Below are 23,863 nucleotides of genomic sequence, written 5' to 3' on the forward strand. Positions count from 1 at the left end.
TGTTGAAGCACGGACCGATCGATTTAGTGCTGGACCGATTGGTCCAACCGTCTCTGCCCAATCGACGAGGCATAGACCGATCAGTCCTATCAGGACCAATCGGTCTACACCGTTTTCTCCCCACTTGAGATTTTCTCACCCTCTCTCGACCTGAGCAAGTTCAAACCATCCAATCCTGTCAGAAGTATCTAAAACCTGCAAAAGACTCAAGACACAACGAAAAAAACGCAAAAGACGGACTACGACATGATAAATGACTCAAAACAAAGGGACCTAAGACACTAAAAATGCAACATATCAACAACCATCATAAATTAGTTTCTTCGCTGCATCTAACATATCAAAAAACTTTTTCGCATCTAAGTTTTGTTCTCCAGTTCCACTTTCAGTCTTTTCGCGAAAAGCATCTATTACCATCTGTATTACACCGGTTGAATCTCTAGTTGTATTCTCTTCCTTATCAGTACTATTATTATTTCCAAGTTCCAATTCACAATTTTCAGCATCTCCATTGTTTTGGTTAGTACTAAGTTTGAAAATCTTCCCCATGTAAAAATCATATGTAATATCCAGGCGCAAATCCTCTTCTATAAAAATGCTTCCAAATATTATCTACTAAAATAAGTTTCTCATTACCATAAGAAGAATGTCAAACTCCTTCGATTGATGCATTGATTGGACACATCCACAATGAATTTCTTAGAGAACATGGGATCACTACACCATTCAAGCAAGAGAAGAATACCTCAACATGAAGTGTTGCTCTTTCAAAAGAAAGGATCTAGAAAAACATTATGAGAGGATGTTAAAAAGATTCTACGCTTTAAACAGTATAGACGATGTCAATCTCAAACAGACGTATTTGAATTCATTACCAGAGCCACTTGGAAATAAAACTTCACGGTTGTTATCCTTCAAAAATGCAACAGTTGCTCAAGCCTCATTAGGAGAAATATTCCAGATGTCTCTTGCGACACTAGAAAAGCTATGCAATCACCAGAAGTTCTTCAAGCAGATGCATGAGGAAGGAAAACTACTAAGGAGAGCATGTGATCGTTCAGATTTCTCTATAAAATGCAAAGAGAAGAAGTGTGGATGTTCAACAAATTATCAGAAAGAAAAAAAATTCAAGAAAAAATGGCAGAAGAAGTATCCTCATCTGTCTAGCAAAAAGAAGTGGAAATTCTTCAGGAAAAAGTCACAAAGAGATTTCAAGAAATCAGACAGGTATTACATCTGCAAGAAAAAGGTCACTATGCAAAACAATGCCCAAATAAGAAAAAAGAGATAATCTTCTTGGATACTTAGCATAGATAGAAGATATTGATGACTCCGACATTGAATCAATCTTCTCCCTTGATGATGAACCAACCGATGATATAGTTCTAGCAATGGATATCAAACAAAAAGAAGACTTCATATTAATCAAGCACTGAAGAAGAAAAAGAAGATACAGATGATCAATTCATGTTATTCGACCTCTACACATTTGATGCTTGTAGAGTCGAACAACCGCAGAAAGAAGAACTGACGTATATATCTCAACCATCAGCAAACGCCAAAAGTTACATCTTTCCCAACAAATATGACAAGCTCATCCAAGTCATTGCTTATCTCGACACTGGAGCAGCATCATATATCATCAAGCCAGACATACTTCCAGCCTCTCATTGGAATTCCTATTCAGTAGCTTTCAAGGCAGCAAATGGCCAGATCTTCCACATCTCCTTAGTCAGCAAGCCCACTTACATCCAACTCTTTTAAGGATACATGATCAAAGCCAAAGTATATGAGTCCGAACTCCCTGGAAAATATTTCATACTTGGATTTGATGTACTTCATAGCTTTAAGAGAGTATCTTGGCATCCAAAGGGACTTAAGCACAAGAACCAACTGCTACCATGGACTACTATCTCCCATCTCTATCCCATGGAGATATTAACCCCATCAAAGACGGGATTATCAATACTTCTTGTGCTACACACATTCAGAGTTCCTCACCAAATGTTCATCACCTTTATGGAAGAACCTGGACTTCTTCATATCATTACCCTTCAAGAAGAATGAGGATATCTATCCAACAAAAGCAAGCCATCCAGGAATGAATCCAGACCGTTATAATTTTACTCTCGAAGAAGTCGACTAACTCCAAAGAGAAGACCTTAGTGAGAAAACCACCTCCCCATGGGCATGCGAAGCCTTCTATGTTAACAAAAGAGCCGAACAAGTACGAGGAAAACTGAGGTTAGTTATCTACTACCAGCCGCTCAATCATTTCCTTCAAACGACAAGTTTCCTCTACCAAAGTGAGAATTTCTATTCCAGAGGCTCCCCCAAGCACAAGTCTTCTCGAAATTTGACTTAAAAGCAGGATTTTGGCAACTTGGAATCAAACCAGAAGATAGACCAAAGACGGGGTTTTGCATACAAGACCGACATTACCATTGGAAAGTCATGCCGTTTGGATTAAAGATTGCACCTTCCCTGAGATAGATTTTCTTGGAATGCATATTTCTAAAGAAGAATACTATTTTCAGCCTCATATTGCAACGCAGCTCGACGAGTTCCCTGATGAAGAACTCTCTTTCAAGCAAGTTCAGCAATTCTTCGGCATTGTCAACTAAATGTCAGAATTCCTCCATGCTCTGGCGAACACAGATCCATACTCTCAGCTCAACTCAAGAAAAACGCTCCTCCATGGGATCAAAAATACATAGAAGCAGTCAAAAAATTAAAAACAATTTCCAAGACCTTGCTAGCCTTGAAGATTCCATCCAGAAGAAAACAAATTCTGCAGACAGATGCAAGTGATTCTTACTGGAGAGCAGTCCTCTTGGAAGAAGATGAAAAAGGAAAAAGGCATATATGTGGTTACAAGAGTGGAGTCTTCAAAGATAGTGAAAACACTACCATTCCACTTACAAGGAGATACTCGCAGTAAAAAGAGGTATTAAAAAAACTGAGTTTCTCATGGTGAGCCATCACTTCCGTATTGAGATGGACATGTCATCATTTCCAAAAATGACCCATAAGCACAACTACTTAGGTGGGCGAGTTGGTTTTCACAATGGAAGTTTGATGTGAAACATATCAAAGGAAAATACAACTTCCTCCTTGACTTCCTATGAAGAAGGCAACGAAAAATCTCAACCATTGTCCTGATGATTTGTACTCTCAGTTCGGAGAACCCTGATAATAGGTTTTTAAGATCAATTAATCGTAAAGCACTATCATGTCGTTCTAGTATTGAAGGTTGTCAATCCAAATGGGTGTGATGCTAACAATCAAGATGCAATCAGAGTTCACAGAGTCAAGCCAAGCAATAACAGGTTTTGGTGTTTCTAGCAGTCCTAAATGAACATGTAGAAAACCGAAAATCAAGCAGAAACAAAAAGACACTCGACCAACACAGCTCGTCGTAAAGCACTGGGTGTGGTCGAGTGACTGGTCGAGTAACAAGTAGTCAATAAAACAAAGATACTCGACTGTAGAGTTTGTTGCCAGACAACTGGGTGGTCGAGTATCGGGTCGAGTAACAGGAAAGAATTGTAGAAACTAAGCAACAGGTGACAAGATGCAGTAAACAACATGCTCAATAAATTATCCCTAGACAATAAGTTCGGTAACCAAATCTAAGTGCCACCGCAATAGAGATCCTCAAGTTAAACTAGTCCCAGACTCAATCACCATTGACGAGAGCTAGCCTAACAGGCATTACGAATCAACAAGTTAAAGCCAAAACGCTCCTTGTAACCAATACCTTGGTACTAGTTTAGACATTTCATCGAACACCATTTGGGCGCGGAAATGTCTGGGTTCAAATTCCAGTTGATCAGAAAGCAATAGGCATTAAGAACAACTAATCCAGAAGGGATCTATAAATCAAACTCAACCACCTAGCATACTGAGAATTCTAAACTACTATAACCCATCCTCATAAACCTATTCACTACTCAGACATCATAGGAGAAAACATAAACGTTGAATAGAATGAAAACATGATAACAACAGAGTAATAGCACAAGATGATAACAAGATGAACACCAGTAAACGAAATCAAAAGAAAATGTTGAATAATGAATAGATTAAGAGAAATCCCGATTACAAAAGGTCAAGAACACATTATCTGCGGAATAAAAACTAGATAAAAACGAGAATAAAAATACATGCTATTTATAGCGAAATATTCTGAAACCCTAGTACTCAAAACGACACAGTATTGGGACGGATTAAGAACGGCACTCGACCCATGTGGTCGAGTGATTGGTCGAGTGATAAGCTGGAGTCTTCTACTCTTCCTTGTGCCCGAGACTCTGGTTGAGTGCAGAATGGAGAAGACTCTGAAGCTAGCAGTCGAGTATTCTGTCGAGTGGATGATGATGGTGATACTTGGCCACGTTGGTAGAGTGATTGGTCGAGTGAATGATGGTGGTGATACTCGACCTTTTGGTAGAGTGATTGGTCGAGTGAATGATGATGGTGATACTCGGTCATGTTGGTAGAGTGATTAGTCGAGTGAATGATGATGGTGATACTCGGTCATGTTGGTAGAGTGATTAGTCGAGTGATGATGGTGGGACACGGCCATGTTGATAGAGTGATTGGTCGAGTGAATGATGATGGTGATACTCTACCTTTTGGTAGAGTGATTGGTCGAGTGAATTGTTGTAGAGGTTGTGGCCGAGTACTTCAGGAACTCCAGGATGACTGTACTCGAGCTCGTGGTCGAGTATGTTGATTTGATCAGGTCCACTTCTTCCAATTAGCTCATTAGCAGCTCAAAATCACCTAAAAACAACACAAATACGCAATATGCATGCAAAACTATCCTAAGCATGCAAAGTGATGACAAATGAAGAGAAATGGTATAAAACAGTGGTGATATGATGTTAAAGTGATGACAAATGGATGCTCAAAACGTGTAAAATGCACACTTATCAACTCCCCCAAACTTAGTATTTGCTTGCCCTCAAGCAAACAATTAAGAACAAGCTGGAGGTGAGGTTTGAAAGTGGGGACTCCGAACCAAAGCATGAGACATGACAATTAAGATAAATTTATAAGCTAACAGTTCTAAAATGCGAGGTGATCGACTTCTACTTAAAAACTTTAGCCATGCTCTGTTATGATCCAAATTCACACTCAATTGCACAATACGTCAAGATCAACCAATCACTTTAACATTCATTAAGTTCAAGAACATGAATCAAGATATGCATCGCTAGTGAACTCATTTGGCTAAAGACGGGTTATGAGACAAAGATGGTCCCTTTAAGATGGTTCAGACTTTAATAACATGGGACTCTCAATGAAAAATGACTGAGCTTTAGAAGAATGCTAAAGGTAAGTGCCAACCTATGCATACAAGAATAGCACCCCATCTACCCAATGACATAAACCGTGAATAACAAGTAGATGGTCCTATCTCTAAACCCAATGATGATCCTAAGTCTACCTTTTTGCACTAAAGGCATATTTCAATTTTTTCTTGGATCAAAACATTTCCTTTCATTTCTTTGGCTCTTCCTCTTAAGGAGAAGTTTTTCTTAAACTCTATGAGTCTAGTCTAGTGAATTGAGTTTTTCTTAAACTCTAATGGCTCTTATGATTTTTTTTTTCTTTTCTTTTCTGTTTTTGTTGCCATTTTTTTTTTTAGAGTATATCTTATCAATTCTATGCTTCCCAAACATTCACTAGACCTCAATATGATTTTTAGCTTCCTTCTCCTAAAGATTCTAACTCGTTTACTTTCTTTTCTTTTCACATTCAATCTCAATTCCCAAATAAGTTCCCACCTAGTCCTACCAAGTCCGAAAACGCGGATTGGAAGTACATGGGATACTACTCTTGTCGGCTCAAACCTAACACGTTCTACCAAGCTCAGTCCTGAAAATAGGCCTCACATGCTCTCACAAATAACATGGCTTGAAAGAAGGGTTGGTTAAGGGTGGGGGAACTACTCCAATAATAGAAGCAGCTACTTGGATTAGCAAGAGTGGTGAATAAGTGAAAGAAAATCCAAATATATATTCTATCCATGAGTTCAAAACCGATGCAAACATGATAATTATAAGTCAGATTCAAGTTCAAATTGACAGGGAAAGGTGTCATGACATGCAATGAGTGGTTTCTATAGAACATGGTGCGGTTTTACTTCAAAGTCATTCAAATGCATCAGAGAACTAATAACTCATTTAGTGAATCATCATGCTTACAAGGTTATCTCCGCATTGTCCCCTATGCATATGCAACAATCCTAAATGAAAACTCTAGACTCGATCCTAAATGTAATGCAACTACATGAACACTCTGTTTTTGTGAAATCATTTTCTGAAAATTTTCAATTTTTTTGGTTTTTTCTATGCCTTAAATGAATGCAGACTCAACTCAAGAGTATATACAATGTAGCACACACTTCCTGAGCCCTCCCCCAAACTTAAATCACATAGTCCACTGTGTGACTAAACTTGGAAGAGAGTACTCAGGACAAGTCAAATCACAGAAACAAAATATAAACAAGAGATGGTATAGTACAATGGTGAAGTGAGGCGCTTACCTCAGTCAAAGAATGAACGGAGTTGGTCGTCAATGGCTGCCTGTGATTGCTCCCAGGCCATTGAAGAGTCGCCCTGTTCTGTCTCAGCTCCAGCATGTGGGTACTGTACCTCATTGCCTTTGTGGCGACCAGCACCGCCATGAGTATACTCGACTTCCATTCTTCTGCTGCATCCAGCACCGCGGTCAAGGGATCTCCTGGCGTGGGTAAGCTAAAACATGGTCAAGTAGTTTTCATTGCTCTGTGGTCGAGTATACTACTGTACCCTCAGACCTAGAATCCACTTCACTCAGCTCTTTATACTTATCTCCTGAAGACACTAACCAAATGCATCAAAAACAACAAGGAAAAATAAAGATATGTACATAGATAGACATGGGAATTCCTCCCAAGTGAGCTTGTTTTAAGTCTCTAAGCTTGACTTCTCATACTCATTAGGCTTAGGGTGGGTTGAAGAGAGGAAATGAGGTCTCCTCTCCTTCTTGAGTAGAGTGATCATCATACTCATTAAGGTTTCTTGATAGGTCTACAATTGGGTACTCAGTGGCCATGTCCTCACAGTAAGCTTCTTTTTTATCAAGATAACCTTCTCCTCTAGACCATTTTGATGTGAATTCACATCCTTCTTTGCTGACAAGAATAGTAGCTCCATCGTCAGGGGCGTCCTTGATGTTAAGTGGTACTTGGTTGGCTTTTCCATTGAGCTCCTTGATTTGATCCTTCAGCTCTTTCACAATATGTGTTAGCTCTTGTATGGCTTTGTCCTGCCATTTAGATCTCTCCTTGAGTTCTAACCAATCATCTGACGTCTGAGTGTTTGCCTTGAGTTGTTTGGTCGAGCATGAGCTTTCAAGGCAAGTTGGAGGCTTCTTCGAGTTGTTGGTGGAATCAGTTGGTCGAGCATGTGTTGAACTTACTTCATTAGCTTTCATAACCTTTGTGTCAGACCCCAGCAAGCCCTTGTAAACCTTTGAGCCAACTACTGACTTGTGTGAGTCTAATGACTTCTCAGAACTCAAAGTTTCACTAGGGAGATACCCAGCTTTACCACTCTTGGTCAAAATAGTTTTTGAGTTATTTGCTTCTTCAAGTTCCACGAGCAGTTAATCAACTAGCCGATCCATTTCCTCAACTAAGAAGGTCTGTCCTTCTATTGTCAGCTTCTTCATAGCATCATTGATGTCAAACTTCATTTTAAATTCCTTCCCCATATTAAGATCAATCTTTCCTTGCTTAACATCTATGATTGCTCCAGCTGTAGCCAAAAAGGGCCTTCCTAAGATCAAGGGATCTTTTCGTTCTTCATCCATGTTCAACACTATGAAGTCTATAGGCACCTCCACATTTCCAATCTTGATAGGGAAATCTTCTAATAACCCATGAGGTTGTCTAACAGACCCATCAGCCAAGATCAAGGAGATATTGCAATATTTATATTTGTTGAAACCTAACCTCTTAGCTACTGAGAGTGGCATTAGACTTACTGATGCTCCTAGGTCACAAAGGCATTTATTGAAAGTCAATGAACCTATGGAGCATGGTAGAGTGAATGAACCAGGGTCTCCTAGCTTTTCTGAGACATCGTTCTCCTGTATGATGGCACTGCACTCATGGCTCAGAACTATTGTTTTCTGAACCTCTTGAATTGTCTCCATGATCAAGTCTTTGAGGAACTTTTGGGAATCCGGGATACGCGTGAGAGCATCAGCAAGAGGTATCCTTAATTCGACTTCCTTGATGTTCTTGGCAAACATAGCACTGTACTTATCTTCTAACTCTTTCTTGTGTCGACCAGGAAATGGAAGTGGGGGCTTGTGAGGAGGAATGAATGATGTCTCACTGTTTTTAGCAGCAACTAGTTTTAGAGCAGCGGATGATGTTAATGGATTTGTTGGTCGAGTATCAAGGTCGAGTATGGGCTCAAGTACTTCAGTTGGTTTGTCAACTTGATCTTCATTGAGACTGAAATCCTCCCCATCTTGGTATGCGCTGTCCTTAGTGACTGACTTGGGTCTCTCTCTAGTGGATAACTCTCTTCTACTCATTATGGTGATAACATGAACATTAGCATACTCCTTGGGATTCTGAATTGACTTCCCTGGAAGTCCCGTAACTTTGGGAGCAGAAGTAGATGCGGATTGCTGCTTGGGAACAAAACCTTGATTGTAGGGAACAAAAGGTTTGTTCTGACCTTGTTGGTGATGTGGAGGATACACTTGATCCTGTGGATTTGCAACGTTGGTGTTGCGGTAAGATTGGTTGGGGTTGTTAGTCTTGAAATTGTTGTATCCTTTGTAGCCACCTTGAATCCTTGATTGTTGATGTAGCTAACTTCCTCTAACTGGTTCCCCTCCCCATCTTGGACCTGATATTGCTCGTCATCAACAAGGAAGTGCACATGCTTCTGCTGGCTAAGAAGAATCATGTCCAGCTTGTCATTCAGCGCTTTGATCTCCTTCCTGTGTTTGTCATCAAAATCAGCTGTGCCTCTGATGGTCCTGTCGCAGTCTTCGTTGTAATTACCATATGATTGAGCAAGATTCTCAACCAATTCCCAGCCTTCTTCAACATCTTTGTTCTGGAAATTCCCATGCTGGCGGTATCTAGAAGCATTTGGATGCGTGGTAAAACTCTTCTGTAAAGAATGCTGAGCAGAGAGGCTTTCTTGAAGCCATGATGAGGGCATTGGTTGGTGTAACCCTTGAAACGCTCCCATGCTTCACAGAAGCTTTCACCAGTCTTCTGTGAAAAGCCAGAAATCTCATTTCTGAGTCTTGCAGTTCTGGCGTTGGAGAAGAACTTTGCTAGAAAAGCCTTCTTGCAATCATCCCAGGTGGTGATTGAGTCATGTGGTAGATTCTTCTCTCAGATGTGTGCTTTGTCGCCCAAGGAGAATGGAAACAAACGGAACTTAAATCCGTCTTCACTGACACCATTAATTTTTGTTAGGTTGTAAAGCCTATCGAATTCATCAAGGTGGTCGAGGGAATCTTCCATTGGCAGACCATGGAATTTGTTCCCATGAGTCATCGAGATGAGACCACTCTTAATCTTGAAGTTGTTATTCTGGATAGAAGGAGGTGCAATATCTTTCCTCTGACGGTGATCTCGTGGTGCATCTTCAGCACCAATGTTGGCAGGGCCATTCTATTGATTTTGTTCGTCAACCATTTCGAGTGGTTGTTAGGGTAAAAGGTTGACTGTGTTTCTCCTTTCTCTGAGTTCGCGAGTTACGCGGTCGAAGTTGTCGTTGAAGAGGAGGTTCTGGTTGTCTGTTGATCGAGTTTGCATGCAGCAGAGTTGTACCTGGATCAAGAAGACAACAAGAAAAACACACAGTTAGTAACTGAATTGAAAATTGAAAAAGAACTTGATCTAAGCAAGTGTGAAATCTCAAATGTAACAAACAAACACCCAATTGGCAACGGCGCCAAATGGATAATAGGTTTTTAAGAAGCATGATCGCAAGAATGCCACAAGGCTTACGGGAGAGGATGCTGGATAATGGTCTTGATCAAGGACCACTCCTTGGTTTATCTTATGACCCGATGTATCCATTTCTCACCACCATAAACCTGAATCCGGTTCACTATAGAAGATTTTCAATAAAAGCATATCTAGTGTTCTGGTATTTGGCACACCTTTACACTATTGGTGTCCTTGTTCACAAAAAGGATCTGCTTCAATACTTGGCGAAGTGCATCTTGACCAGAAGAAGTCCTCATTACATGCTACTATACAAGTGGCTGACATTGTTTAACAATGTGACGTGGTGGCAAGAACAGATTCGTGCACAACCAGAGCTGATCATCCTAGTCACTTTCAAGATACTACAATCCAAAACCAAGAAAAGAATGGAGTCACAATAAAGAAGATATATGAAGCACATGTCACGACTAGTTACAATAATGATGACATTAGCGAAAACGACTTTCACCAAAGAGCAGAAGTTATAGCAGCATTGAATGGGTTAGATGTGTCACACCTTGACATAAAGCTTTTTTGTCCATATACGGCACATTGGCATAATAGAGACGTGTTTCCATTAGGAGTTGAGGACAAAATACAAAAAGTACTAGCAGGCTTTCATGATCAATAAGCGTGGCCACACTCTCATCCACATCATCCTATCTACAAAGTCAATGGAAAAAGGTACAAATTCAAAAAATGCATCTCGGACAAAACATCTATGTGACGGTTGAAGCCTCTGACAGTGAAGAAGACGACAACGACTATGGTGGACATTACCTCTCTTTTGGAAACATGGATAAACAAATTATGATGTGTAATGCAGAATTGATATGAAATAAATAAAGACATGAAATGTAAGTATGAAGTGAAGTATTAATGTGAAATAAAGCATTGATGTGAAATGTGTTGTGTGAAGATATGATGTAAAATATGTGGTATGAAGATTTGATTTAAAGTGTGTAGTGTGTGGGTAGATATGTGTGAAAGGAATATGCTTTGTAATATTTTTTAAGCTATTTACTATAAATACCAAGTTTGGTGAAGAGAGTTGAACAAAAGCTTGAGTGTCTAAAATCCTAAGAGTCCTTTGTATTCTCTTGAGAGTGTTCTTGTATAATAAAAGCTTTGTCTTATAAAAATATTTATCCCACTCTAGTCTCTTCCATAAACACTTAATCTCTTTCATATACTAATTTATATATTTTGATCCTATAAAACATCATACGTGGTTGTACTATGTGTTTGTAATTTAAATAAAGTATGAAGTGAAATGAAGAATTGATGTAAAATATATAAAGAGATTGTTGTAAAACAGATCCCAATACGAACACGAGCCTCACTCTGTTTGCTCTCAATCTCTCAATTGAAGTTTGTTTGTGTGAATCAAAGAAGAAACAGAGAACGAAAAACAGAGAACAACACACAAGAATTTGTTACCCAGTTCAATCTAATCGATGTGATAGATCTACGTCAAGGGCCAGATAGATCCGGCAATCTACTATATGAGATCTTTACAAGCTTCTCTGAGCTCAATACAAGATCAACAAAGAACCCTAATTTTCTGGGTTTAAGAGAAATTGTCAACAACTTTCTAACGGAATGAAGAAGAAGAAGATAACAGACTTCTATTTATATGTGTTTGACTTCGAGTCTCGAAGCCTCTTTCTGAATGAGAGTCTTCCAATCAAACTTCCTTCTTCTGTAAACCAAAGCTAACCGCTTCAATAACCAACTCCAATCTGCTGCTAAACCAAATATCACCAGACCAACATTAAACCCGAATTGGATCATAATCATAACAATCTCCACCTTGATCCCATTCCCATCTCAATATCATGAACTGCACTTACTTGGACTTTACCTCTGGCTTGAGCTGAGCAAACTCAGTCCCACTTCATCAGCTTCAGAACACCTAAAGCTGACTTGAACTTGTTCACAGGAATGCACTTGGTTAATGCATCTACAGGATTTCTCGACGTGTGAATCTTCAACACATCCACATCACCAGACTCTACAACATCTCTGATGTAATTGAACCTCACATCTATGTGCTTAGTCCGTTCGTGATAAACACTGTTCTTAGACAAACAAATTGCAGACTGTGAATCACACCAGATTTTTACCTTATCCTGCTGCATTCCCATGTCTTGTAACAGTCCTTTAATCCACATTGCTTCTTTAGCAGCTTCCGCTAGTGCAATGTACTCTGCTTCTGTAGTAGACATAGCTACCACCGGCTGCAGACTCGCCTTCCAGCTCACTGTATTGCCACCAATAGTGAAAACATATCCACTTATGGATCTCCTTCTGTCTAGGTCTGCTGCATAATTAGAATCACAGTATCCTGTTACAGTGAAGTCTTTTTCTTTTGTAAAGACCAAGTTCAGGTCTTGAGCTCCCTTCAAATACCTCATAACCCATTTAACTGCTTCCCAGTGCATACTACCAGGTTTGCTCATGTATCTGCTGATCAGACAAATAGCATAAGCTAAATCAGGACGAGTACCAAGCATCGCGTACATGATACTCCCCACTGCACTTGAGTATGGGACTACATCAGTGTCAACACACTCATCTTCCTCCCTTACTGCAGCTAACTTGAAATGAGCACCAACTGGTGCGTTAGTCATTTTAGCTCCACTCATATTAAATCTGTCCAGTACCTTTCTAATGTAGATTTCCTGAGACAGCTTCAAAACTCCACCTTTTCTGTCTCTGTAAATGTCAATACCAAGAATCCGACTAGCACCTCCCATATCCTTCATTTCAAACTCAGTACTTAACTGTTCTTTAACCCTGTTAATCTCAGCCTTGCTAGCTCCAGCAATAAGCATATCATCAACATAAAGCAGTAAGTAGATGAAATCATGTTCACTTACATGCTTGACATAGACGCATGCATCATGTTCACTCCTGATGAACTGTTGACTTGACATAAAACGATCAAATCTCTTGTTCCACTGCCGAGGAGATTGCTTTAATCCGTACAAGGATTTCTTGAGCCTGCAAACTTTATTCTCACTTGAATCTGACACAAAGCCTTCAGGTTGCTCCATGTACAACTCTTCTTCCAAGTCACCATGCAAGAACGTCGTCTTAACATCCATTTGTTCGAGTTCTAAGTCCTTATCAACCACCAAAGACATTAGAATTCTTATCGAAACATGTTTAACCACAGGTGCAAATATCTCCTGATAGTCCACTCCTTCTCTTTGAGTATAGCCTTTGGCTACCAAACGTGCCTTAAACCTTGTTGGTTCCACACCAGGAATTCCAGACTTCAATTTAAACAGCCACCTGCATCCAATAATCTTTCTGTCTTTAGGCTTGTCCACAAGATCCCAGGTTCCATTTTTCATTAATGAATCCATTTCATCATGTGTAGCCATGTCCCATTTTTCACAGTCCTGACTCTCCATAGCTTCTTGATAACTTTGTGGTTCCTGTACAATGCAGTTTTCCACAACAACCAATGCAAATGTCACACTGCTTTCTTCTGTGAATCTAGTCGGAGGGTTGATATTTCTCCTGACTCTATCCCTTGCAAGCTTATATGTAGTCAGTCCTGTCCTTTTGGGAGTCTCCTGCGTTTTCTCAGAGTACTCCACCTCTTCTTCTGAATCAGAACTCTGTTCACCTTCTGTAATCGGCTCACTGTCACTCTGAAGTTGAATAACTCCACCTGACCCGCTAGCCTCTGCAAACTTATTCTGCTCAACTTCTGACGATGTAGTCTCTTTCTGATTCAGATTGTCAGTGTCATCTTCTTTTACTTTAAGGTCTCTGTAGACCACTGATTCCTGAAACACAACATTTCTGCTGATGACACATTTTTCTTCTTCAAGTAACCAAACCTTGTAGCCTTTGGTTCCTGCAGGATATCCCAGGAAGAAACCTTTTAGAGCTCTTGGTTTCAATTTTCCCTGATCCTGATGTACATAGGCAATGGATCCAAATTTCCTGAGGTGCTTGTAACCGGGTTTCCTATTAAGCCACATCTCTTCTGGTACATTGTGGTTAATAGCAGAGGCAGGAGATCTATTTATCAAGTATGCTGCAGTGGCAGCTGCTTCAGCCCAGAAGACCTCTTCTACTCCTGACTTATTCAACAAACACCTTACTTTTTCCATAATAGTCCTATTCATTCTTTCTGCTACTCCATTTTGCTGAGGAGTGTATGTGCAGGTCCTGTGTCTCTCAATGCCATGTTCTTTACAGTAAGAATCAAACCTAGAGTTACAGAACTCTAAACCATTGTCTGTTCTCAGACACTTCACTTTCTTGTTAACCTGATTCTCAACTAGGCTTTTCCACTCACAAAACTTATCAAAAGTCTCATCTTTAGACTTAAGGAAATACAGCCATACCTTTCTTGTTTTATCATCGATGATGGACAAGAAATATTGTTTCCCTGAGATCGATGGGGTTACATTTGGAGAGCCCCAGAGATCCGCATGCACATAGCTCAGTGCATCCTCTGATGTATGCTTCCCCACATTAAAACTGACCTTCTTGGACTTTCCCATAACACAATGTTCGCAAAACTCCAACTCATTTATTTCTTTTCTGTCAATAAGTCCTTTTCCTGCTAACACTTTCAGGTTATTCATACTCATATGTCCAAGTCTGCTATGCCACAGGGCAGTTTTCACCTTATCAGTCTCAGCATTACACAGTTCTGACATTACTGTGCTTCCATCCAGAACATACAATCCATTTGACAGACTTCCACGCAGAGCTGTCTTATTATTCTTGAAATATCTGACCTTCCCTTCACCACCTTCATGTCTGTACCCTAGCTTGTCAAGAGTGCCTGTGGAAATTAAATTCCTTCTGAGGTGAGGGACATATTTCACATTCTCTAGGATTTTGATAGTACCCCCATGTGTATCTATCCTGATTGTTCCTTGACCCTGAGATTCCACAGAATGGTCATCACCAAGAAGGATTGTAGTGTTTCCTTTTTCTTGGAAACTAATGAACCAGTCTCGCCTTGAAGTCATATGTGAAGTGCATCCAGAGTCAAGTATCCACAAATCTTTTACCATCTGTTCATTGACACTCAATGCTTCAGAAAACACTAGCTTCTCTGTGATAACACCAGCCTCACCCTGACCTTCTGATTCCATCTTTTTCTTGCGAGAGTAACAGTCTTTTTTCACATGTCCTTCTTTCTTGCAATACCAGCAAGGCACCTTTGTTTTTGAGTTAGAGCGACTACGCCCTTTACCTTGACCTCCTTTCTGATTGTTTCTCACAAGAGGTCTTCCCCTCTCTGTAGTATACAACACAGCTGCTTGTCCTTTGTCTAAGTCAACTGCTTCTGCCAGCTCTCTTTCCAGAGACTTAGCCGAGGATGTAACATCTTGAACCGTAAGAGTCTTGTTTCCATATTTCAGCGTGTGTTTAAGCTGAATATGACTCGCTGGTAACGAATTCAAGATCAATATGGCTTGAACTTCCTCATCCACTTGAATCTCTAAGCTGCCTAATTCAGCCACAATCCTCAAGAACTCATCAACGTTCTGATCAATAGTCATCGTGCTAACCATCTTGAACGAGTACAATTTCAATTGCGTGTAAATCCGATTAGGTAATGAAGTCTCCATGTACTTCTTGTTCAGAGTAGCCCAGAGATCTGCAGTTGTAGCATAATGATTTACCTTCAATAGTACTACATCAGAGATATGATTGATGATGATGTTCTTTGCTTGTTCCGATTGTTCGATCTTCACAGGATCTGGTACTTCTTTAGTACCTGAAGATTCTCCATCACCTGATTCTTGTTTTGCTTCACTTTTGGTAAGCGGAACTGTCTTCGTTAAAGAGAAATCAGTGAGAGTATCTTTTAATCCCAAAACACCAAGTTGTGCTTGGATACGGATCTTCCATAGCGAGAAATCTCGATCGCCATTAAACACCTTTATCTCAACTCTAGTTGTAGTCGTCGCCATCGATCAGAATCAAGAAACGAGTAAGCCTCGCTCTGATACCACTTGTTGTAAAACAGATCCCAATACGAACACGAGCCTCACTCTGTTTGCTCTCAAACTCTCAATTGAAGTTTGTTTGTGTGAATCAAAGAAGAAACAGAGAACAACACACAAGAATTTGTTACCTAGTTCAATCTAATCGGTGTGATTAGATCTACGTCTGGGGCCAGATAGATCCGGCAATCCACTATATGAGATGTTTACAAGCTTCTCTGAGCTCAATACAAGATCAACTAAGAACCCTAATTTTCTGGGTTTAAGAGAGATCGTCAACACTTTTCTAACGGAATGAAGAAGAAGAAGATAACAGACTTCTATTTATATGTGTTTGACTTCGAGTCTCGAAGCCTCTTTCTGAATGAGAGTCTTCCAATCAAACTTCCTTCTTCTGTAAACCAAAGCTAACCGCTTCAATAACCAACTCCAATCTGCTGCTAAACCGAATATCACTAGACCAACATTAAACCGGAATTGGATCATAATCATAACAGAGATGAAGTGAAAGTATGAAATGAAGTATTGATGTGAAATATAGCATTGATGTGAAATGTGTGGTGTGAAGATATGATGTAAAATATATGGTGTGAAGACTTGATGTAAAGTGTGTGGTATGTGTGTAAGTATGTGTGAAAAGAATTGCTTTGTAATATTCCTTAAGCTATTTACTATAAATAGTAAGCTAGGTGAAGAGAGTTGAACACAAGTTTGAGTGTCTAAAATCCTAAGATTCCATTGTATTCTCTTGAGAGTGTTCTTGTATAATAAAAGCTCTCTCTTATAAAAATACTTATCTCACTCTAGACTCTTTCATAAACACTTAATCCCTTTCATATAGTAGTTTATATATCTCGATCCTATAAAACATCCTACGTGGTTGTACCTACTATTTGTTTGTAATTTAAATAAAGTATGAAGTGAAATGAAGAATTGATGTAATATAAATAAAGACATGAAGTGAAAGTATGAAATGAAGTATTGATGTGAAATAAAACATTGATGTGAAATGTGTGGTGTGAAGATATGATGTAAAATATGTGGTGTGAAGACTTGATGTATAGTGTGTAGTATGTGTGTAAATATGTGTGAAAGGAATATGCTTTGTAATATTCCTTAAGCCATTTACTATAGATACCAAGCTTGGTGAAGAGAGTTGAACACAAGCGTGAGTGTCTAAAATCCTAAGAGTCCTTTGTATTCTCTTGAGAGTGTTCTTGTATAATAAAAGCTTTCTCTTGTAAAAATACTTATCCCACTCTAATCTCTTCCATAAACACTTCATCCCTTTCATATACTAGTTTATATATCTCGATCTTATAAAACCTCCTTCATGATTGTACCTACTATGTGTTTGTAATTTTGGTATCAGAGCTATGGCAGTCTAAACTTTGGCTCTTAACTTCTCAAGTCGTGATACATCTTATAACTGTTTTCTACCATATGCTATTATGGAAAGTATGCTCTATGGTTGCCATATTAATGGATCCTCTACATCAGAAATCCGTTTTAGCAAGAAAAAGAGAACATAAAAAAAGAAATCAATGAGGTCTTAGAGCTCGAAGTACCTTGAGACTTTTAAGGTTGATAAGTGTTTTGCCTTAGTTTGCGTAGCTAAGTACCTCTTGATTAATTTCTTAATCTTAGCACTTATTTATAATAAGAAAAACAATTCAAGGTTTGTTATTACTTCAAGAGAGATAAGAAGCAAAGTATTTTGTTATGGTTTCTGACTTCCACATACACTATGGAAAGTACATCTTCTTTTATATCATCCTCTTCTTTCAGAAAATCCAATGCTAGTAACGTAAATTATCTATGTGAAGTAGAATATGTGAGAGCAAAGTCCCTATTACCCAACTCCCTTTACTCAAGCCCTACAAAGCCTTCACAAAACCAAACTCCACTTTCCCAAAATTCATAAGGCATGGATTCGGTCCTAAGAAACATGCGGCAAAAGAAATTCTTCTAGCCTCTCAACTAGAACAACATCTTAATCCGGCAATTAAGACAGAACAAATGATTCCCCTCCGACTCAATGAAGGAATGTTGCATCAATGGAGAGTCCATGGTTACACCCATCTTTACTATGGAGCAATACGACTAGCACTAACTCTTCATGGACGGAAAGGTCTACGTGTTGTGGCAAGGGTCGCCCTTCTCGACACCAGATACAAAGAATATCAACATGCATGCATCGCAACAATCCAAACAACCTTAAACGCTGGAACAATATTTTTTACATTATTTCCAAACTTTATTGTGGTACTAGAAGATCCCCAGAAATATCAGAACATGCAAATCAACATACAAATCACGGGTGCCCCACAAATTGGAAATACTTATGCAACAACACTTCACCACGAGGTGGCGTATCGAGTCCAAAATCATGTTATGGATCTAAGTCTACCAAGAGACACAGAAGATGCCCTACTTGTCCAACTGGAGTCACAACACAGTCCATCATGCGTCCACATCCTAAGACAAATACCTAGAGATGAACTGGTCAAACTATTTCCAGAGTCATGGGTGACAAATTACGAAAAACTCCATGATAGAAGTACCCTAATTCAATCAATGGATTCCTCTATTCATAGAAGAAAAGATGGAGCGATGGAAATTGCTTTTAAACAACAAGAAGAAAAGCCAAGACCTGCAGCTTTCTATACGGAAATCAATACAATCTCTCCAATTGATAACAACCAAAAAGAACAAAAGGAGTTAGCAAAGCATCTACCCGGCATTCCAATAGAATTTTTTTATTCACTCGGAGATCCCGTCTACTCGTTCGCTTATGAGACAGGTCACAAATTCTTCGATATTTGTGATTGTGAAAAATGCTTAATGAATAGTTCTGACGAAGACGAAACACCAAGACGAAGAAAAAAAAAATCTTCCCAGCAAATTCTCAAAGAACGATATGAGTCCGGAGACCCGCAGACGGTTTACTCAGAGAACCAAGCGGAAGAAATTTTGAATATTATGTCTGGTATCCAAGCAACTCGACTCCCACAACCCCAGATATATAAGATATCCGGTTGAGCTACATGTTTGGTCCCCCACCAAGTTTAGGACCATCATTCCCATCACAAGACTTTGAAGAAAACAATATCAAACACTCATGGAAGATAAGAAATCCGAACACAAAAAAATCTAGATGGGTCGATAAAACAAGTTAGAATAGCAGAAACAACACTAAATTGGCAATGAGAGAACGCAGCAGCCGGAACTATCTCTTGAGCCAAATTAATAAAAAGGTATCCATCATAGACCTTTATATCAAAGACATTACCAAACAAATTTCCTCTCTACACAAAGAACTCCTTCATCTAGCCAATACAGTTTTCATAAATTCACCCCTCATGTCCCAAAAAGAATCAGAACTAAAATCCCTAAGAGCCCAGTTAAATTCCATACAAAACTAGCCAAAAAACCAGCCAATACAATATGATCTTTTCACACTTTACCCCATTTATACTTCGCCTTATGCAGTTCAAACACAACCTTTATCTTTTTCTCAAGATCCAAGTATTTTTGGTTCATCCTCCTTTTTACCAAAAAGGGTTGCTATAGAAAGACAAGCCATAAAAAGGAAGCAATCAACGGGCAAAGAAAAAGAACATATCCCAAGCACCTCAAAGCCTCAAACTCCACCCGAAAGAAATGACAAACAATTTATGGTGGAACATGCCAACCCAATCACTACTTTCCTTGAGAAGGTTGCTTATCAAGAAAGAAATCCTAAGCGGCAAACCACGACAACAATGTCTGAAAATATAAAGGATGAACCAGCCGAAGAGGTCTTAATCCCGCATTTCATGATGGCCGAACCAACTGTAGAAGAAAAGGACATGGAGAGCGATGATGGCAGAATCTATGAAGAAAGGTAAGAATCTCGTAAGCCTCCGCTAGATTGGAATCCAAGATTTAATGCCGAACCACATAATGGTTTCTCTCTTGACGAAATTCCTCCATCAAAATGGCGAGACAAAATCTACGAGATGCACGCTTGGCTTACCGAACATCTACTCAACCTAAGAGCTACCTTCCCATGGTCATTGACAAGATGGTTTCCAAATTCCAAGGACGACTTAACTCTGAATGTGAATTAGCACAAGAAGTATTGATAATCTTGTCTAGGACAATACATCTTACCACACTCCAATGGAATCTCATCATTTGCAGCAAAACACATAAAGTCAACAAGACCTCTTTATATTCCTTTGTTAATTTTCTGGTACCTTCATCTGTATAATTATCCATCCACTCACGATTTTTGTTTTTTGGTATTGTCGTTGAAAACAGTTTTCAATTTTTCCTCTGATTTAGAGAAAGTAAAGCTTCACATAAAAAAAAAAAAAAGATAAAAGGAGAAGACGATGAATCATATTTAACTTAGAATATTTTCCTTCTTTTTTTTTTCCTTTTCTTCTATTCCATTTTCTTTTTGATTTGTGTATTATTTTTTTTTATTTTTTTTGATATGTACATATATATGCTAACTAAATTTTCCCTGTTTTTGTTTATTTTTTGTTTTTTTCCACTTTTCAACAAATATTTTGTCATCAAATTGTTAGAATTAGTCTAACAAATATTTTGTTAATAATTTCCAACAACCTAAAAATTATTGCTAATTTTCAAAAATATCATATTTGTTGGCAAATTCCAACAATATTCCTACTACGTTTGTGATAAATTTACCATTATCAAAATTAATTGGAAATTTGCAATAAATTTTCAATAAACAAAATATTTAATGCAATTTTAGAGGATATCGGTTAGATAGTTTCAACAAAATACGATTATTGGAAACATATGTTGGAATATCACATGTTTTTTTGGAGTGTAATGTTCCTTGCCAACCATAACCTTTGTGATTCTCATTCGATGTCATTCTCGGTATGCTTATGTCATGACTTCATATCAAAGAATTTGATAGTCTGAATGGATCATGTGTCGACAGACTAACTGTCTCGCATACTGGTTAGCCAAATTTGCTTTTTCTTTGCCATTAGGTTTTCATATATATGACTCTGTTCCGAGTGAGTTGCTCATGTCATGAGTGTAGATACTTTAGGTCTTTTGTGTCTATAATGTGTTGGTGTGTAATTGTTTATCATTTCATTTTAATAAGGGTGAGTTGCACAAAGAGGCACTTAAAGGAAAGTTTATATGTTTGGGACACGTCTGAGGAAGAGGACACTTTTCCAACTCTTTGAGTGAAATTGTGACCAATTTGCCACTGAATAATAAGGAAGGAAGATAACCAGCGTTTGAGTTTAGTTTGTTGTGAGTTAAAAAAGAACAAATATGTTGGCATATGATGAGTCGTTGGATGGAAGTGGTAGTTAATATCTGATCGATAAGATTACATACACTTTTTCCCTTCTTCGTCGGCTTCTCTCTCTCTCTCTCTCTCTCTCTCTCTCTCTCTCTCTCTCTCTCTCTTTCTCTCTCTCTCTCTCTCTTCATCTTAACTTTCTTTCTCTCTTTCCTTGCAAAATAGAACATGAGAGCGTTTGGATTTGGTAGGTGATTTAGAATTAGTGAAAATCATGTTGAGTATGTATGAGAGCAACAATGAAGTTTGTGTACACAAAATCAACCAATTAAGAAAAAGGATCAAAGCATTGCCCAAGAGATGTAATTACAAAAAATCAACCTCAAAGTGAAAACCCTTTTTTTATTGAATACAAAGTTTTTATTCATTCCTACAAAAAAAACAATGGAGTCTGTGGAGATCGTGGCTTCTGTATTTTACTTCACGCAGCAGCATTCGCCTTGATCTAGAAGAACATTCAGCAAATCTAGAAGAGTGTTTTCTAGAGCGTAAAATACAAATCAAAGCATAGGTATTCGACTTGTACACAGTCATTACACGCTTTGATAGCTTTGCCACCTTGTTTTATAGTTCAACGAGGAGACTGGACTTCTCATCATCAGGTAGCTTGAGTTCTGACTTTGTATGAGTCGAATACCAATGCTTTGGTTTGGGAAGCTTAGACTACACCCATAGTTGACTTGTATTTGATTTCTTTTTCAGTTGTTTCTTCTTACAATCGACAATGTGCCTTTTGTGAACAATAGAAAGCTTCTTCTTTGAGATTGAGATGAATGGTAATGTGTCATCACCTCCTGGCCATTCACTTTTTTGAATTGATGAGATTTCATTATCAACTCAAACATATATGAAACTTTCATGTCTTTCACCCCATCATCCCACTGTGCTCAACTTTGGTCTACATTATCATCAGTAATTATTAGCGGATCCACTGGCATTTGTCCAAAGCTAATATTAGTAAATAAGACGGGATGTATAGAAACATGTTAAAAATACAAATACCTTAAGGTCATTTTATAGGGCGTAAATATGAGGAAGCAAAAATAATTGTTTTAACTGAGTTAATTTTTTCTAATGGAGGATAGTCATGGAGGTAGATTATCTCGTTCCAATAACACTTCTTTCCATCAACATAAATTGGATCATCTTTTGGGTCTTACTCCTCAGAAAATTTGTCGTAGGACAAGCCTATTACAACAACAAATTCATGCAGGAAGAATCTCAGTGGCTGTCCAGCAAATACAGCAAACAATCTCTAAAAGGGGGTCTCAAGCTTAGTGAGTCTTGGTAGCAAAGGGAAATCACTCGTTCTCCAACCGTTTTCTCTATCATACGAGCCATGTGTGTAATCGTACGTGGGTGAGTCCCATGCCTTTGACCGTTTCTCTTCTTCCAGAGCCGACTTAGAGAGTGTGCCAAAGGAGCATTTGTATAGGGTCCACTATTTTTTACTTAGATTTCTTTAAGCAATTAGGTCTTATTTCCTTAAAAATTATATAAAAAGGATCCAAATTTATACACATGTAAGATATAAATATTTATTTTTAATTGAAAAACACGGAAAAATCCTTGAGGGATGAAATCTAGTTTTGTGAAGAGCGAAGTCAACATTTAGATTTCACCGAAATGAATACATCTTTTAAGAGTTGGAAATTGGAAAAATCTTTGAGTGATGATATCTAGTCTTGTGAAGAGCGTACTCAACACTTAGATTTCACCGGAATAGATACATTTTTCTATTAGTTGGAACACGGAAAAATCTTTGGGGGATGAAATCTAGTTTTGTGAAGAGAAACTCAACACTTAGATTTCACCGAAATGAATACATGTTTCCAAGAGTTGGAACTTGGAAAAATCTTTGAGTGATGATATTTAGTCTTGTGAAGAGCGGACTCAACACTTAGATTTCACATAAATGAATACATTTTCCGAGAGTTGGAACTCGAAAAAATCCTCGAGGGATGAAATCTAGTTTTGTGAAGAGCAAACTCAACACTTAGATTTCACCAAAACGAAGCGATTGCACGTATATAATGAGGATTTCCACGCAGACTTATCACCAGATGCAAGCTTGGTTTTGTTGGAAAGATAAGTCTTGGGGCTTTCCGCCGGTATGTAGATAGTCTTGTGGTTCCATGTAGTTCGCCGGGACTCATCCCGAAGTGGGATCGTTTGACATGCACGGACCTGTGTTTTTTGAATTTTGTACGGATTGCATTTGTTGCATAGATTTGACGATAATTCTTAGCAGACATATTTGTTTGAAGTAAAGTCGTGTTATTTAGGAAGTTGACTCTTTGGGAAACGCGGTTGTAGTTTAACTTTGAGGTTATATCTGGTCCACCGTAAAACTCTTCTTGACATTGGCTTGATTGATAGAGGCGGATCTGCATTTCGGGAATTTTCTACAGACTACATCTGTTGCAAAGATTTGATGATAACTCTCCGTATCCAACTCCAATAAACAAATTTGGGCTACTTGGAAAGCTGATTATCAGGGCAACGTCT

At 38.6% G+C, this 23,863-nt stretch overlaps 1 protein-coding gene and 3 pseudogenes across 4 annotated transcripts; 2 read left to right on the top strand and 2 right to left on the bottom strand.

Moving 5' to 3' along the window:
• Positions 1-2,081: 2,081 nt before the first annotated feature.
• Positions 2,082-2,684, top strand: AT1G37095 (annotated as a pseudogene; the record flags this gene model as incomplete). Its single annotated transcript has 1 exon — positions 2,082-2,684.
• A 3,780-nt stretch (positions 2,685-6,464) lies between these two features.
• AT1G37100 lies at positions 6,465-9,847 on the bottom strand (annotated as a pseudogene; the record flags this gene model as incomplete). Its single annotated transcript has 1 exon — positions 6,465-9,847.
• Positions 9,848-11,910: 2,063 nt separating this feature from the next.
• Positions 11,911-15,981, bottom strand: AT1G37110 (annotated as a pseudogene; the record flags this gene model as incomplete). Its single annotated transcript has 1 exon — positions 11,911-15,981.
• Positions 15,982-18,071: 2,090 nt separating this feature from the next.
• Positions 18,072-20,362, top strand: AT1G37113 (uncharacterized protein; the record flags this gene model as incomplete). Its single annotated transcript, NM_001123950.5, has 3 exons — positions 18,072-18,334; positions 18,420-19,003; positions 19,507-20,362. The coding sequence occupies 3 exons, from the start codon at positions 18,072-18,074 to the stop codon at positions 19,902-19,904; spliced, it is 1,245 nt and encodes a 414-aa protein (NP_001117422.4). The 3' UTR covers positions 19,905-20,362.
• Between the last annotated feature and the right edge of the window lie 3,501 nt (positions 20,363-23,863).

The sequence above is a fragment of the Arabidopsis thaliana genome (assembly GCF_000001735.4).
Source record: "Arabidopsis thaliana chromosome 1 sequence".
NCBI classification, from domain to species: domain Eukaryota; kingdom Viridiplantae; phylum Streptophyta; class Magnoliopsida; order Brassicales; family Brassicaceae; genus Arabidopsis; species Arabidopsis thaliana.